This window comes from Oncorhynchus masou, chromosome 29 (assembly GCF_036934945.1).
Source record: "Oncorhynchus masou masou isolate Uvic2021 chromosome 29, UVic_Omas_1.1, whole genome shotgun sequence".
In the NCBI taxonomy this organism is placed as follows: Eukaryota; Metazoa; Chordata; class Actinopteri; order Salmoniformes; family Salmonidae; genus Oncorhynchus; species Oncorhynchus masou.
In genome coordinates, this window is record NC_088240.1 from 40,029,509 (window position 1) to 40,047,864 (window position 18,356).

Consider the following 18,356-nt stretch of genomic DNA (forward strand, 5'->3'; position numbering starts at 1 on the left):
GGGGAAAGGCTTTGTGCCGCGAGGTGTTGCTTTATCTGTTTTTTGAAACCAGGTTTGCTGTTTATTTGAGCAATATGAGATGGAAGGAAATTCCATGCAATAAGGGCTCTATACTGTATGTTTTCTTGAGTTTGTTCTGGATTTGGGGACTATGAAAAGACCCCTGGTGGCATGTCTGGTGGGATAAGTGTGTGTGTCAGGGCTGTGTGTAAGATGACTATGCAAACAATTTGGGATTTTCAACACATTAATATTTCTTATAAAAAGAAGCAATGCAGTCTCTCTCCTATACTCTTAGCCAAGGGAGACATGCGTAGCATTTATATCAGCCCTCTGATTACAATTAGGAACGGAACATGCCGCTCTGTTCTGGGCCAGCTGCAGCTTAACTAGGTCTTTCCTTGCCACACTGGACCACGCGACTGGACAATAATCAAGATTAGGCTAAACTAGAGCCTGCAGGACTTGCTTTTTGGAGTGTGGTGTCAAAAATGCAGAGCAGCTCTTTATTACTGCTAGACCTCTCCCCATATGTGCAACCATTGAATCTGTATGTTTTGACCATGTCAGTTTACATTCTAAGGTAACGCCTAGTAATTTAGTCTCCTCAACTTGTTCAACAGCCACACCATTCATTACCAGATTCAGCTGAGGTCTAGCACTTAAGGAGTGATTTGTACCAAATACAATGCTCTTAGTTTTAGAGATGCCCAGTAACAGTTTATTACTGGCCACCCATTCCAAAACTGACTGCAACTCTTTAAGGATTTCAGTGACTTCTTTTAGCTGTGGTTGCTGATGCGTATATGGTTGAATCATCAGCATACATGGACACACATGCTTTGTTTTAATGCCAGTGGCAGGTCATTGGTAAAAATAGAAGTAGAGGGCCTAGAGAGCTGCCCTGCAGTACACCACACTTTACATGTTTGACATTAGAGAAGCTTCCATTAAAGAAAGCTCTGAATCCACGATATGACAGAGGTTGAAAAGCCATAGCACTTAAGTTTTTTCAACAACAGGTTATGGTCAATAATATCAACGGCTGCACTGAAATCTAACAGTACTGCTCCCACAATCTTCTTATTATCAATTTCTTTCAACCAACCATCAGTAATTTGTGTCAGTGCAGTACATGTTGAGTGCCCTTCTCTATAAGCATGCTGAAAGTCTGTTGTTAATTTGTTTGCAGAGAAATAGTATTGTATTTGGTCAAACACATTTTTTCCCAACAGTTTGCTAAGAGCAGCAGCATGCTTATAGGTCTGCTGTTAGAACCAGTAAAAGCCTCTTTACCACTCTTGGGTAGCGGAATTACTTTGGCTTCCCTCCAGGCTTGAGGACAAAGACTTTCCTCTAGGCTCAGATTAAGAATATGACAGATAGGAGTGGTTATAGAGTCAGCCACCATCCTCAGTAGCTTTCCATCTAAGTTGTCAATGCCAGGAGGTTTGTCATTATTGATCGTTAACAATCATTTTTCCAACTCTCCCACACTAACTTTACAAAATTCAAACTTGCAATGCTTTTCTTTCATTATTTGTTTTTTATGCATGAATATAATTGCTCACTGTTTGTCGTGGGCATTTCCTACCTAAGTTTGGCCACTTTGTCAATGAAATAATCTTGAAATTGAAATGAAATAATTGGCAACATCAAATGGTTTTGTGATGAATAAGCCATCTGATTCAATGAAAGCTGGAGTTGAATTTGTCTTTCTGCCCATAATTTAAAGTACTCCAATGTTTTTTTCCATCATTCTTTGTATTATTGATCATGGCTTCATAATAAGTTTCTTCTTTTTGTTGAGTTTAGTCACATAATTTCTCAATTTGCAGTAAGTAAGGCAGTTGGATGTCCAGCCAGACTTATTAGCCACTCCTTTTGCCCCATCTCTTTCAACCATACAGTTTTTCAATTCCTCATCAATCCATGGAGCCTTAACAGTTCTAACAGTCAGTTTCTTAACAGGTGCATGTTTATCAATAATTGGAAAAAGCAATTTCATAAATTCATAAAATGCAGCGTCTGGATGCTCCTCGTTAATCACACCAGACCAACAAATGTTTTTAACATCATCCACATAAGTCACAGCAAAATCTTTTGTATGATCTCTTATACACAATTTTAGGCCCAGCTGTTGGAACTTTGGCTTTCCTGGATATAGCCACTATTTTGGGATCACTGCAGCCAATGGGTACGGATACAGCTTTAGAGCAAAGTTCTACAGCATTATTGAAAATGTGATCGATACATGTGGATGGTCTTGTTCCTGTAGTGTTTGTAAACACTACAGTGTAGGTTGATTTAATAACCTGAACCAACTCCTCTTCCATCTTATATGCATTGACATGTAGACTATGTGTGCCTTTTTTAAACAAATGTATGTAGTTCTGTCCTTGAGCTGTTCTTGTCTATTGATGTTCTGTATTTTGTCATTCTGTATTAGGTTTTGTGTGGACCCCAGGAAGAGTTGCTGCTGCTTTTGCAACAGCTAATGGGGATAAAATAAAATACCAAATAACAAACCACTCCAACCCTCTTCCCTCATCTACCCGTTTTTTTTAGCATTAGAGGAAGAATGGAGCAGGAAGCTCTTTAAGCCCTAACCAAATATGCATTAAGGGGCACTCATGTCCCAAACTCAAAGTTCTCGGTGCCAATGATAAGTGAGTCATTTCAGGTAGCTCTGACTACTCATTGAGACTACTGCTAAGATCACGACCGTCATCCCTTTTAAGTTGTTTATGAGCTGCATTCTGCTCACAAACAAGATGTTGACGAGTTGTTTTTGTTGTGGTACGATCGTGGCGTAATTTGATGTTGGATAAATGTGGTTGTTTTTGACAAGTTTTTATTTTTTTTACCAATGCTATTTTAATCACGTCCACCAGAGGACAGTACACTGTGCTTCAGATATATTAAGTTAATAGGGACAATCATTTTGGTACATAGACACCATATTTTGAATCCTTTTAATGATAATAAAAATATTTTCTGGCCTAGGTCTTGCTGTGATGCATTTCCAAGACACAAACGAGTTAGACGTGGGCAACAACCCGAAAGTGGGCACGAAGCGCTACATGGCCCCAGAGGTCTTGGACGACTCCATCCAGATGGACTGCTTTGAGTCCTTCAAGAGAGTGGACATCTGGGCCTTTGGCCTGGTCCTGTGGGAGATTGCAAGGAGCACGGTCAGCAACGGTCAGTACAATACACGTTGAATGGTTTCTTCTGTTCTCTCTCACTCCTTTCCTCATTGACCATCAAATCAAAGTTGATTTGTCATATGCATAGAATACAGTGTAGTGTACACAGTGCAATGAAACACTTACTTGCTAGCTCTCATCTAAACCAGTGCAGCAACTATAACAAGTATTCAGTAAAAATGTAGAATTAAAAAAAAAAACAACATTTAGAATGTCATACATTTAGGGCTATTTGATAAAGCATGTTAAACATGTCATGTAGTAGTTCAATCATACAGAGCTTCTGTGGGTATCTTTCTGTTAACTGCCTGTCTGCATATGCATGCTGTTCTTGGAATATTCTCAAATGTCCCTGTCAGGGCATAATCAAAACCTATCATAATACAGTTGAATTCGGAAGTTTACCTACACTTTCGCCAAATACATTTAAACTCAGTTTTTCACAATTCCCAACAGTTAACCCCTAGTAAAAACAAATCCCTGTCTTAGGTCAGTTAGGATCACCTCTTTATTTCAAGAATGTGAAAGGTCAAAGTAATAGTGTAGAGTGATTTTATTTCAGCTTTTATTTCTTTCAGTGGGTCAGAAGTTTACATACTCAATTAGTATTTGGTAGCATTGCCTTTAAATTGTTTAACTTGGGTCAAACGTTTCAGGTAGCCTTCCACAGGCTTCCCACAATAAGTTGGGTGAATTTTGGCCCATTCCTCCTGACAGAGCTGGTGTACCTGAGTCTGGTTTGTAGGCCTCCTTGATCGCACACGCTGTTTCAGTTCTGCCCACACATTTCTATAGGAATGAGGTCAGCGCTTTGTGATGGCCACTACAATACCTTGACTTTGTTGTCCTTAACCATTTTGCCACAATTTTGGAAGTTATGTTGGGGTCATTGTACATTTGGAAGACCCATTTGCGACCAAGCTTTAACTTGAACTGATGTCTTGTGGATATATTGAAGCAACATCTCATTTTTCTTTCCTCATGGTGCCATCTATTTTGTGTAGTGCACCAGTCTTTCCTGCAGCAAAGCACTCCCACAACATGATGCTGCCACCCCCGTGCTTCACGGTTGGAATGGTGTTCTTCGGCTTGCAAGCTTCCCCCTTTACCTCCAAACATAACTATGGTCATTATGGCCAAATAGTTCTATTTTTGTTTCATCAGACCAGAGGACATTTGTCCAAAAAGTACGATCTGCACTTGCAAACCGTAGTCTGCCTTTTTTATGGCGGTTTTGGAGCTGTGGCTTTTCCTTGCTGAGCTGCCTTTCAGGTCATGTCGATATAGGACTCGTTTTACTGTGGATATAGGTACTTTTGTACCCGTTTCCTCCAGCATCTTCACAAGGTCCTTTTGCTGTTGTTCTGGGTCCTTTGCTGTTGTTCTGGGATTGATTTGCACTTTTCGCACTGAAGTACGTTCATCTCTAGGAGACAGAACGCGTCTCCTTCCTGAGCGGTATGACGGCTGCGTGGTCCCATGCTGTTTATACTTGCGTACTATTGTTTGTACAGGTAAATGTGGTACCTTCAGGCGTTTGGAAATTGCTCCCAAGGATGAACCAGACTTGTGGAGGTCTACAATTATTTTTCTGAGGTCTTGGCTGATTTTCTTTGATTTTCCTATGATGTCAAGCAAAGAGGCACTGAGTTTGAAGGTAAGCCTTGAAATACATCCACAGGTACACCTCCAATTACTCAAATGATGTCAATTAGCATATCAGAAGCTTTTAAAGCATGACATCATTTTCTGGAATTTTCCAAGCTGTTTAAAGGCACAGTGAACTTAGTGTATGTAAACGTCTGACCCACTGAAAATGTGATACAGTGAATTATAAGTGAAATAATCTGTCTGTAAGCGATTATTGAAAAAATTACTTGTCATGCACAAAGTAGATGTCCTAACCGACTTGCCAAAACTATAGTTAGTAAACAAGAAATTTGTGAAATGTTTGAAAAACGAGTTTTAATGACTCCAACCTAAGTGTATGTAAACTTCTGACTTCAGCTGTATGTAGAACATAATGTCCAGCTGGATTTGAGAATTGATTCCTCCACTTTTAGAGGAAGTGTTTAGCAATCTAATAATAAGACCACTGTATCACTTTGCTATGCATACAGTTGTATTGACCATTGGCAGAACAAGTCGAGGATTAAAATCAACAGTCTCATTGCGGAAATGAGTGAATGTGACTTCAGAGGAGAAGTCTCCCCCGTGTCTGTGGTCTAGTCTGGGACTAGAGGCACTGGCATCTTATCTGAAATGGATCTTGCTTTCTCCACACAGTTAAATGACTTACTTTCCCCATGGGTTTCCACCTAGTACATAAGTAGCACGTGAGAACTATGCAAACAAAGTACCTTGTTAGCAATTGTATGTGCTATTTCTCGCATTTTGTGACACCTAAAAAAAAAATGCTGTCAAATTAAGTAGGATGGAATACCATATAAAAAACCCATTCGCCAGATTTTATGGATATTTATGTCATGTATTTTTCCTATTCTCTGTTACACTTGCATATTACTCAATATTAAAATTCCCGTGCAGATTAATGTGAGATCTCATTGACATATGTTGTGTATTCTCCAACACACTCCGCGTAGGTATTGTAGAGGACTACAAGCCTCCCTTCCATGACGCGGTGCCCAGCGACCCCAGCTTTGAAGACATGAAGAAGGTGGTGTGTGTGGACCAGCAGAGACCCAACATCCCCAACAGATGGTTCTCAGACCCAGTGAGTACAGAGACGAGACAAGCAGAGTTGGAGAGAGAACTAGCTAATATGTTTTCATAAAGAATATGAGCCTGTCCAAATCTCTATTTATAAACTGTGCAGAATGCTGCACTATCTGCTAGGTTGTCCTTTCTCATCAGACGGTTACTTGTCTCTGTAAAGAGCCGGTCAGCCGTCAACCGCATTTCCCAGCTCCATTGAAAACATAATACGGTCTGATTGGCAGTTAAGATCTTTTGTGCTCAGAATTCATTTTTGCTTAGAATTCTAGCTTTTTTATATTACTCAATCTGATATTTGTTCTTTTCGCTGCACCTGTGATAACATCTGCAATTCTGTGTACTGGACAAAAGCTTTTTTTAAATTTGATTTGAAGAATAATTGCTTTACGGAACTATACACTGTCACACTTGATTTTTTTTTTTTTATTATTATTTTTTTTAAATGTGAACTTTAATGGATTTTTAACTCTGATTTCCTCTGCTTTCCAGACTTTAACGTCCATCGCAAAACTTATGAAGGAGTGCTGGTACCAGAATCCATCCGCCAGATTAACGGCGCTACGCATCAAAAAGACTCTGACAAAAATCGACAACTCTCTGGACAAAATTAAAACGGACTGTTGAGCTTCTTCCTTGATGGTGCGCAGGGAGAGGAGACCTAAAGGCCTTTAAAGACATCCGGCAGGCAGTTCGGTTCCCCTGGACAACACACAGGAGAAAATGGACCGGTTGAGCTCAGTGCTCTTAAAGTGGCACATTTTGTATTTATTTTAAACACTTGGTGGGACAAATTTTGGCATCCAAAGATGGCTTACAGGGCATTTAAGACTGCCAATAGTCTTGGATATTAGGTGACTATCCCTTTTTAAGATATAGGAATATTGAACTAATAGTCACATTCTTCAAGGAAGAAACTGTTACCTGGGCATTTGAGTATTGTATATCGCTTTAGAGCTGCCGATTCTTCTGAGAAATGTTTGAACATATTTAATTTAGCAATATTGGCCGTGCTTTATTGCTGTTATTGCACTAGCGATCTTTGCATTCCTGGCTTGCACTGTCGCTGATGCATTTGGAGAAAAGAAACAACTTGCCAAAAAAATGTTATGCTTTATAGTTCACACAAACTCCAGTAATCAGAATGAGGGGAGAGGAAAAAAAAAAGAGAAGTTCTACTTTGACTGCATCGCTCTTGCACTGCTGTTTACAATATTGTTAGAACAATTCTCTTGGTATTTCATCCAACCTGTAACGTATTTAGCTAACACACTGTGTTGTAGAATTGTGCTGCAGACAGTTATAGCCACTCTTTACTCCTTACTTTGGCGACGTTGTCTAACGTGTCCTGTCACAGAAACGTTTTATATCACCATACATTTCACATTTGTGTACCTGTTCTTTGTTTGGTTGTTTCATCAGCTTAATTGAGACAAATGCTAAAAGAGCAAATAAAAATATTTACTAGATGACGCTGAACTCGATTCATACGGGAGAACAGAAGTTATGCTTGTAAAGTTATATCGTCTTAATTTGTGCATTGTCAAAGTAATTGAAGTCAAACTTCAGCCTTTCTTTTTTTTAAACATTTTATATCAAGTAGTGATTTCTATGAATTAAATAGAGAAAAAACAACACATAGATGCTCTCTGTCTCATCTGTCAGTTACAACATCAAATGAACCCTTTTTCCCCTCATCAAAATATATGCCCCACATTATTTGCCCACTGCGGAGCTCTGCACATCTACCTAAACTTGAACTTTTTTTACATGCCGTGATAGGTTTGCAAAATTCTGGAAACCTTCCAAAATCCCCAGGTTTTTCTAGAAATGACAGTTGGAAGATTCCCAGAATTTAGTTCGGAATAAACAGTAAATCTGGAATACTCCAACCAGGATTGCTGGAAATTCTGGGAAGTTTGAACGTTACCAGTTTTGCAACTATGTCAGGATAAGCAAAGTATTAGGTGGTGAGTATTAGCATTGGTTGTTATGCAAATCCAGAGCGCAGTTTAATTTCCTCAGCTTTGCATATTTTCTTTTGTCCTCCCGGACTAGACAGTTCCTTTGCCTTGGCATAGTGCAGCCCCTAAAGTCTTACTGACCTGCAGCAGAGACGTAAGCTGCTCACTGCACAAAGGAACTTTTCTTGTGTCCAGCTTGTCGACTACGAAACAAATAATGAAATGCAGCAAAGTATGGAGGGCATGTTTTAATCCATTTCCATATTAAACACAGCTCAATCTCGGTTGTAAAATGCAATAAATACATTTTCATTTGGGAAATGTCAGAGGGTATTCTAGGCCCTAATGACTAAATTGAACTGCTTAAATTGTGGCTCAGTTGCCCGACGAGAAACAAAAGGCAAGTCTAGAATGGGACAGTAAATGGTGTCACCTGCACTCATTTGTATTCCTGAATCTGCATGGGGCCGGTAAATAGCAAAGCAATGGATATGCCAGTTGTCTGCCGGAACTGACTGTGACACCCAAAATGAGCAACTCCAAATTAGCATATGTTATAGACAACATCCTAGGTAATGTCCCAAATGGCACCCTGTTCCCTTTATAGTGCACTACTTTTGACCGAGGCCAATAGGGATCTGGTCAAACGTAGAGCACTTTTTATACGGAGTAATGTGCCTTTCGGGACTCACACATGGTCATTATTAACTGGTAATTTTAACGGTCTCCTGACTGTGCTACTGTGAACTGATCCACAATCACCAAATGTAGTTTTGAAAACAAGGTCTCATTTTGCTGCTTTGTGTATACGGGCAGTTGTTCACTCACTATGCTTCCCATTTACATGCAAATGATAGCAAATGGCAGAAATTATTTTAGACTAATTCCCACTGCAAGATGACAGTAATGCATATTATTTGTGTGCTTGTTTTCCCTCAGCTTTTAGGTTTGGTAGCTTTTTAATTAAAACATTGAAGCAAAGTGTTGCCTGTGGTGGTGGGGATCATTCAACAGAGCTCAAGAGATCCTGAGGGCCTTGATTTCTTCATATTCATTTCTAGAGTTAATTTGTCCAACTTCGTCACTAAGCTGGCAAATCATTTTCTTTGAAGCAGTTGCTTTTTCAACTTCCTACGCAGCCTGACACCCTGGAAAACACACACACACCCGTCTCTCTTTCCCTCTTGCGTTCTCTCTCGTTCTTTCAATCTTCTGAAGCTGTGCTATTCATCCAGGAACAGCCTGTACTGTAGGTAGCCTTGGCCTTGAAGAATAGAGGGATCATGTGAGAATGAAAGCGAATAGAACCCCCGCATTCAATGTGGCTTTGCTAATGGGTTACTATGGAAATGCATTACATTTCCATTTTAGTCATTTAGCAGACTGAAAATAGTGAGTGCAATGTGGTCACCCATGGCTGTTGTGTAGTGATTTTCATTCAGGTAGCTGTATGGGAGGCCTTCTGTCAAATTCACTTTGGATTTACAGACCATAGAAAGAGAAGGCAACACTGCCCATACCTCGCTCCTCAACTAAGGTGCAAGAGGAAATCAATCGTTTCTTGAAGGACAGTGGAAGTTAAGTGTTTTATTGTTAACCTGATGAAGGCTAAGGATGCATTGGTCAATAAATAAGCACGCTTTTATCAAGTTCCACTGTCCTGCAAGAATTCAGTAAATAGTACGGTACTCTCGAGTGGTTGTTGGACTGTATCTGGATTAGCCTTAACCTTATTCTGTTGCCCAGTTGGCTGACCTCTACGTTCTGAAAGTTACAGCACTTAGATCTACATTAGGGACCTGATATGGAGGACAGAGTCCCAGACTACACCAGAGGCATGTCAGGGGTTGAGGGACTGTTGGTCAGAGAAGTGCAGGGGCTTTTCGAAACAGTTTTTCAAAATGTACCACATTGGTTTCATAACTGGGATGGTGTTGCCAAGAGGCCAAAGATGGGGCTTAGAGTTTTTCCCTGACCACGTGACCTGAACAGGAGGTATGTCTGGGCTTGAGGTACCGTAGAACAGACAGCACACAGGGTGCATACACCATATGGTGCTAGTGCAGTGTCCTGGGTATTGTACCATGTAGTTTGGCGGCAAGTTAAACACAGAGGATGAAGTGAATGACTTGCGATTTCACTTAGGGGCTCAGTCAGGCACCTTGGTGTAATGGCTTTGATTGTACAGCTGCAAGGTTGTCCAGCTCTGGTGAATCCCTACACATTTGCAACAGTAGGAACAGTATTTTAAAGGTATAGCACCTACCGGTATTTGCAGATAGCATTCACCATGGCTTTTCATCAGTTTCATTAAAACAATTGTGTTGTGTGTTAAGGGTGTTTTTGGTATCCCTGGTGAATTACAAATGTATCAGCTTTTTTGACCATTGGTTTTAGATGGACAATTAGCTGGTAGATGCACCACTTTATGTCAAGGTACCTTTTAAAAACAGGGATTGTAAGCAGTTCTGAAAGGAGTTTATAGATGGTGAAAAGGGAAATCTAAATGTTGCTTATCGTAGATGTTGATTCTGGTGACAATATTGCTTTACTGGATCATGGTGATATTGTCTTTTGATATGCCTACATAGGTGAATGAGACATTTTTAGAATGCAGTTGATTGTGGTGCCAGATGCAGAGGTGAGTCATCATACCTCACAAACTGTTTTAGTTTTGCTGCTATGATGTTTTGAGAACCGAAGCACAGGACAATTTTATAAATGGAAAATTGATTGAATGTAGGCTGCAGTTTTCACAGACAAGTGTGTGTGCGCCACAATTTAAATGGATTAAACAGACAAAGATATTCAGCCTCATTCACTTGTCTTTATCAGTGGGCTAGACCCAGCAAGCACATAATGTTCTGAGAACCATATGTTTCTTAGGGCTTGGTGAGAGCGTGTTTGTCCTATGGTTATTTTGCATATAACTTTCTGGGAATTGTGCAGGGTAGTTCCTTGGCTTTGGAACATTATCAGCAGCACATTTTAAGGAACTTGACAAAAATTTTATTTTATTTGGATTTCATTACTTTAACCAAATGTTTCCTATAAGTTCAAAAGTGGTTACATTTCATTTAAATGTTGGTAAGGTTCTAGGAACATTCTCCAACTGGTTTGACATTGGGAATGTTCTCAAATAGTTCAGAGAGCATTAACGTTCTTTTGTGGGGAATTTCAGTACTTCAGCATAATGTTTCCTCATGGTTGTATTTAAAGTCATGTTTTCATTGTTCAGAGAAGATTAAAGCCCCCATGCAGTCTTTTTTAAATGTAATTTTAAAATTGTCACTTTGTCTAAGTCACTGTGTATTTATTTTTATAATACTCATATTTGTCAATTTATCTTCCTTGGGCCACTGAAATGCTCAATCGCATTGTGTAGGCATTAGGAAACTAAATGTAAAATGAGATATTTGCATACAGACTGATTGCCTTTTCATTCTCTCTGTATTGTTGGAAAGGGCCCATAAGTAATCATTTCACTGTTAGTCTACACCCTGTGTTTTACAAAGCATACAACAAATTACATTTGATTTGGCCTTACCCCCTTAAAAAACAAAACAAAGGCCTGTCGGTTGGAGCTGAAGTCGCACCCTGAAAGCGACAAAGTTCCACAGGTGTGTAGGCTACTTTGTTTTGTCATCAAAACAAAAGGCGTACATAATGCGTCTTAATTTGCGATATCATTGTTGTACTGTTTTCAATAGGTCACAAGAAGATGCAGGACCAGAACAGCCTGTTTATCTGGTGCACCGTCCTGGCCGTCTATTCATTGCAGAATGACATGATTATCTACAGGGCTATAGGCCTCTGCGTCTGAGGCAATACTAAGTATGCTTGGTATTACTTGCTGTGTTAGGCATCTGAGATGCAATGGCCCATGGTATAATCTTCAGTATCGAAGTCTATTTCATCCCTTTGCAAAATAGACTTTGATGACACTGGAGTTAACATTCCATTTTTTTTTTAATGAGTAAACATTCTTAGATCAATGAAGAAATCAGACTCTATTGAAAGGTTGTCATTCTTCGTAAATTCTCTTGTCAATTATTTACACAAGACCATAAAACAGATGCACTGCAATTGTTTATTGTATACTGTCAAAGTGCTCTGTTGTGGCACATGTATTTGTATGAATAAAACCGATCTGTCTCAGATCGCAAACAAGGTTATAGTGAAAGTAAAACTCATGGCATGTATGTCTTTTCCAGTTATTGTTTTTACAAGTCCAGCTCTGGAAGATAGAACTCGTTCTCAATTAAAGGTATTTCCATTCTGATCCTGTTTTTGTGACTGATGGTACTTTTCTACAATTCTACGGAATATTCCGTGATCAGACTCTCTTATCCAGCTAGTAAATTAAACGCATATCTGCACCAAAACAAAATCACAGAAAGCATTGACTCTTTCATATAAGGAAAGACGAGTGGTATATTAATTAAACAACTTTATTGAAAGAATAAAGATAGGGGAATAGATTTTCTAATTAAAACCTGAAAACAATGTACAAGTTACATCATAACTATATCATACACTACTGCTTGCCCTTGCATTCAGGTGCCACACAAAAAAGTCATTCCCTTATCTTTCCTGTAACAAAGCCAACAATTTCTAGAGTAGTTCCTTTCTGTTCTGACCATCAGCCAAATGCTAGCTTGGTCTTTGATCTGTTTGTGCTATATTTCAAACTCCTATGTATAGCCAAGCCAACATGGCATGACAACTATCATACATGAGGAGTTAGCAAGGCAGCATAAACAGATCTGGGACCAGGCTATAATTCTTTTTTAATATATTTTTTTACTCGTTTTTCTCCCTAATTTCGTGGAATCAAATTGTTTAGTAGCTACTATCTTGTCTCATCGCTACAACTCCCGTACGGGCTCGGGAGGGACGAAGGTTATGCGTCCTCCGATACACAACCCAACCAAGCTGCACTGCTTCTTACCACAGCGCCATCCAACCCAGACGCACCAATGTGTAAGAGGGAACACCGTGCACCTGGCAACCTTGGTTAGCGTGCAGCCCGCCACAGGAGTCACTGGTGCGTGATGAGACAAGGATATCCCTACCGGCCAAACCCTCCCTGACCCGGACGACGCTAGGCCAATTGTGCGTCGCCCCACGGTCCTCCCGGTCGTGGCCGGATACGACAGAGTCTGGGCGCGAACCCAGAGTCTGGTAGTACAGCGCCCTTAACCACTGCGCCACCAGGGAGGCCCAGCTATAACATTTCTGCAACTTGCACACCAGCTTGGTATGACCAGTAGCCACCTCCACCAGCATCGACCTAGGAAGGTTAGAGGGGGAATTAGCTCAGCTGCTTCTCTGCTAGTAGATGTTCGCCTGTCTGTCCTGTTTGTGTGTGTTTCTCGTACTTTTCGTCCTAGTCTTCACCAAGTAGCTCCTCATCAAAAGCATCTTCCTCCAAGAAGTCCATGATATGATCATGTACAGTGGCAAGAAAAAGCATGTGAACCCTTTGAAATTACTTGCATTTCTGCTGCTTAAACTAATAACACGCAAACAATTTTACATTTTCATGTATTTACTGAACACACCATGTAAACATTCACAGTGCAGGGTCAAAAAGCATGAACCCTTGGATTTAACAACTGGTTGACCATCCTTTGGCAGCAATAACTTCAACCAAATGTTTTCTGTAGTTGTGAATCAGACCTGCACAACTGTCAGGAGGAATTTTGGACCATTCCTCTTTACACAACTATTTGAGTTCAGCAATATTATTGTGATGTCTGTTGTGAACTGCTCTCTTGAGGACATGCCACAGCATCTCAATCAGGTTGAGTACAGGACTCTGACTGGGCCACTCCAGAAGGCGTATCTTCTTCTGTTGAAGCCATTTCGTTGTTGATTTACTTCTGTGTTTTGGGTCGTTGTCCTGTTGCATCATCGAACTGTTGAGATTCAATTGGCGGACAGATAGTTTTGAGCAGCAAGGCAGCTCCAAACCACGATGCTCCCTCCACCATACTTTACAGTTGGGATGAGATTTTGATGTTGCTGTGCTGTGCCTATTTTTCTCCACACATAGTGTTGTGTTCCTACAAAATAACTCAACTTTAGTTTAATCTGTCCACAGAATATTTTGACAGTAGCGCTGTAAACATCTAGTTGCTCTTTTGCGAACTTCAGACGAGCAGCTATGTTTTTTTGACAGCAGTGGCTTCTTCTGTGGTGTCCTCCCATGAATACCATTCTTGTTTAGTGTTTTACGTATCGTAGACTCATCAATGAAGATGTTCCAGAGATTTCTGTAAGTCTTTAGCTGACACTAGGATTCTTCTTAACGTCATTGAGCATTCTGTGCTGTGCTCTTGCAGTAATATCTTTGCAGGACGGCCACTCCTAGGGAGAGTAGCGACAGTGCCGAGCTTTCTCCATTCATAGACAGTTTGTCTTACCGTGGACTGATGAACATCAAGGCTTTTAGATACTTTTGTAAATCCTTCCAGCTTTATGTAAGTCAACAATTCTTAATCTTTGGTCTTCTGAGATCTCTTTTGTTTGAAGCATGGTTCACATCAGGCAATGCTTCTTGTGAATAGCAAACTCATATTTGTGAGTGTTTTTTATAGGTCAGGGCAGCTCTAACCAACATCTCCAATCTCGTCTCATTGATTTGACTCCAGGTTAGCTGACTCCTGACTCCAATTAGCTTTTGGAGAAGTTATTAGCCTAGGGGTTCACATACTTTTCCCATAAATTATGTATTCAATATAGACAAGAAAAATATAGTAATTTGTGTGTTATTAGTTTAAGCACACTGTGTTTGCCTATTGTTGAGACTTAGATGAAGATCAGATCAAATTTTATGACCAATTTATGCAGAAATCCAGGTAATTCCAAAGGCTCCACATACTTTTTCTTGCCACTGTATGCCTGTAGTAAAGTCAAACCAGCTGGACCTCCAGCCGGGGCTTTTGTAAGTCATATGATATATCATAAGGGGTATACATTCATTAAGCAGCCAGAAGGCTTTACATTTTTGGGGGGATCATATATCAGCAGCCTAAGCAGCCGATAGTGGGGCGCTAGATCTGCACTATTGTCTAAGATTGATATGCATTCCCGGTAATACACTTGTGTCCACCATGGACCGGCATGTACAGAAAGCATCCTCCATTCAGGCTAAATTGTCCGAAAATACTAAAATGGTGGTGGAAAACGGGATTTTCAAAACGATATAGTGACGAAGCATGCAATCCATGAATACCATGTCCTTTGCTTATAATAGGAAAATAACTATCTGGACACTTGATGAATGGTTGCTGCTGCTGATGATTTCAAGATCTAGGCAATGATTGATGGAGCTGCTGGGATATCCACATGTATACCTAGCCTGATTTGCAACGTAGTCAGATGCAAAGTGTGCTGTGCAGAGGAGGTTCGACTGAACTCTGACAGTTGATTATGGAAACAAATCAGATGAAGTGATTGTTTGGATGGAATACAGTGCTAATGCAGCCATACTGCACAATCACTCTTGCTTTTGGGCGGGACCAGCACCAAAACTTGGAGGGAATATGTAAATAGACTATGAACATTAATTGGTTTATTATAATCAATAAACAAGGAATGTTAATTGGTTTATTATAATCAGATTGCCGTGGACCTTATCCCTTAAGAAAAAGATTGCAGTCAGAGTGCAATATAACTGGAGTCCACTGCAGTAAAACTGCAATTAGAGTGCAGTATAACTGAAGTATGCTGCAAATACTGTGTCCAAAATAACACCGTTTTTTTATTGCAGTAATTTTGCAGTATAATTAAGCAATAAGGCCCGAGGTGAAGACTTCTAGCTAAGGAGTTCATCATAACTATACCCCATTGACTCTCATGTAGTTCTGCCAGTAGTCTGCTTTGCTTGCTTTATGAAATCATCACCCTGTAACCCTAAAGGACAGAGTCATCCCAACTTTTTTTGACATAAATGCGTAACTATTTTCAATACAGGATCTTTCTCAGTTTCAAGTGCTATATCTTTAGCAGTGATTGGCAAGTCTAAATCTATAAATGACACTCTACACAGTGGATTTGGGGTAGGACCCCTATAATCACTCAGGGGGAGTCTGGACAACACATCTGGATTGCCATGCTGCTCTGATGGTTTGTACTGTATATCATATGTGCAAGCTGCTCAAATCAAAGACCATCACTGCCTTCTAGCTGCTGCAAGTGTTGGGACACCTGTCTTAGGACCAAGAATCTTAGGGTCTGTCAGCAAGGTACATTTCCTACCATACAAGTAAAGTTCCGAAAATGCTCTAAGAATGTTATTTAAACTCTGTCTCTCCTTTATTTTGTTAAGTGTGTTCAGGTGTGTACGATTTACCGGTATTTACCACACAAAACCTCCCCCTTTTCCTGGGATAAATAACTGAGAGAAACCGGTAAATTATAATATATAATTTATATGAACAGCATGCCGTGAAATGGAACGGATAAATTATATAAAATGTCTAAATCTGGCTTCTCTACAGCCTCTGCATGATGAATCATCAATGCTCAGGGCGGGGACAGACACCCCATCTCAGTATGGAGCGCAGTTCACAATGCATGTTGTAGACCTTTCATCTCATCATGGTTACTTTTTTTCTTGTGACATGCAGGTCTGCATTTGCTCCAGCATAGTGTATGCTGCAGTAATATAAAGACCAAATACACGTCTAATTTACTCATCTCCATCTGGCTTTTGAGGGTCACCTAATTTTTTAATTGTAAAGATGTTTTGTTTTTATTATTGCAGCTCCAGAGTTTTAGAACAGCCTATCACTCGAATATCGTTGCTTTAAATCAGTGCCCCATGCGAGCTTCAACTCCATTCAAATTGCATCCAAAATAGATCATCCTGTTCTAGATCAATACAGTGCATTCGGAAAGTATTCAGACCCCTTGATGTTTTCACATTTTGTTACCTTACAGCCTTATTCTAAAATGGATTAAATCGTTTTTTTCCCCCTCATCAATCTACACACAAATACGCATAATGACAAAGCAAAAACAGATTATTAGAAATTTGAGTAAAAAAAATACAAATGAAACTGAAATATCACAGTTACATAAGTATTCAGACCCTTTACTCAGTACTTTGTTGAAGCACTATTGGCACCGATTACAGCCTCGAGTCTTCTTGGGTATGACGCTACAAGTTTTCCCCATTAATCTCTGCAGATCCTCTCAAGCTCTGTCAGGTTGGATGGGGAGCTTTGCTGCACAGCTGTTTTCAGGTCTCTTCAGAGATTTTCGATCGGGTCAAGTCCAGGCTCTGGCTGGGCCACTCAAGGACATTAAGAGACTTGTCCCCAAGCCACCCCTGCATTGTCTTGGCTGTGTGCTTAGGGTTGTTGTCCTGTTGGAAGGTAAACCTTCGCCCCAGCCTGAGGTCCTGAGCGCTCTGGAGCAGGTTTTCCTTAAGGTACTTTGCTCCGTTCATCTTTCCCTCAATCCTGACTAGTCTCCTAGTCCCTGCCCTGTCCCAGTCCCATCTCCACAGCATGATGCTGCCCACCACCATGCTTCACTGTAAGGATGGTGCCAGGTTTCCTCCAAACGTGACACCTGGCATTCAGGCCAAAGAGTTCAATCTTGGTTTCATCAGACCAGAGAATCTTGTTTTTCATGGTCTGAGAGTCTTGATGTGCCTTTTGGCAAACTCAGAGCGGGCTGTCATGTGCCTTTTACTGAGGAGTGGCTTTCGTCTAGCCACTCTCTCATAAACGCCTTATTGGTGGAGTGCTGCAGAGATGGTTGTCCTTCTGGAAGGTTCTCACATCAAATCAAATCAAATTTATTTATATAGCCCTTCGTACATCAGCTGATATCTCAAAGTGCTGTACAGAAACCCAGCCTAAAACCCCAAACAGCAAGCAATGCAGGTGTAGAAGCACGGTGGTTAGGAAAAACTCCCTAGAAAGGCCAAAACCTAGGAAGAAACCTAGAGAGGAACCAGGCTATGTGGGGTGGCCAGTCCTCTTCTGGCTGTGCCGGGTAGAGATTATAACAGAACATGGACAAATGTTCAAATGTTCATAAATGACCAGCATGGTCGAATAATAATAAGGCAGAACAGTTGAAACTGGAGCAGCAGCACGGCCAGGTGGACTGGGGACAGCAAGGAGTCATCATGTCAGGTAGTCCTGGGGCATGGTCCTAGGGCTCAGGTCCTCCGAGAGAGAGAAAGAAAGAGAATTAGAGAGAGCATATGTGGGGTAGCCAGTCCTCTTCCGGCTGTGCCGGGTGGAGATTATAACAGAACATGGCCAAGATGTTCAAATGTTCATAAATGACCAGCATGGTCGAATAATAGTAAGGCAGAACAGTTGAAACTGGAGCAGCAGCACTCCCATCTCCACAGAAGAAATCTGGAGCTCTGTCAGAGTGACGATCGGGTTCTTCGTCACCTCCCTGACCAAGACTCCCCTCT

General features: G+C 40.6%; 1 protein-coding gene across 2 annotated transcripts in view; it reads left to right on the forward strand.

Annotated features, from left to right (window-relative positions):
• LOC135519638 (activin receptor type-1-like) overlaps window positions 1–7,579 on the forward strand; it is a 35,999-nt gene extending 28,420 nt beyond the window's left edge. For both annotated transcript variants that reach the window (XM_064944880.1, XM_064944881.1), the window contains exons 10-12: window positions 3,007–3,204; window positions 5,813–5,943; window positions 6,435–7,579. In XM_064944880.1, coding sequence (XP_064800952.1) covers window positions 3,007–3,204; window positions 5,813–5,943; window positions 6,435–6,569 — 464 coding nt within the window. In that variant the 3' untranslated portion in view covers window positions 6,570–7,579. The remainder of the gene's footprint in view (window positions 1–3,006; window positions 3,205–5,812; window positions 5,944–6,434) is intronic.
• Window positions 7,580–18,356: the final 10,777 nt, after the last annotated feature.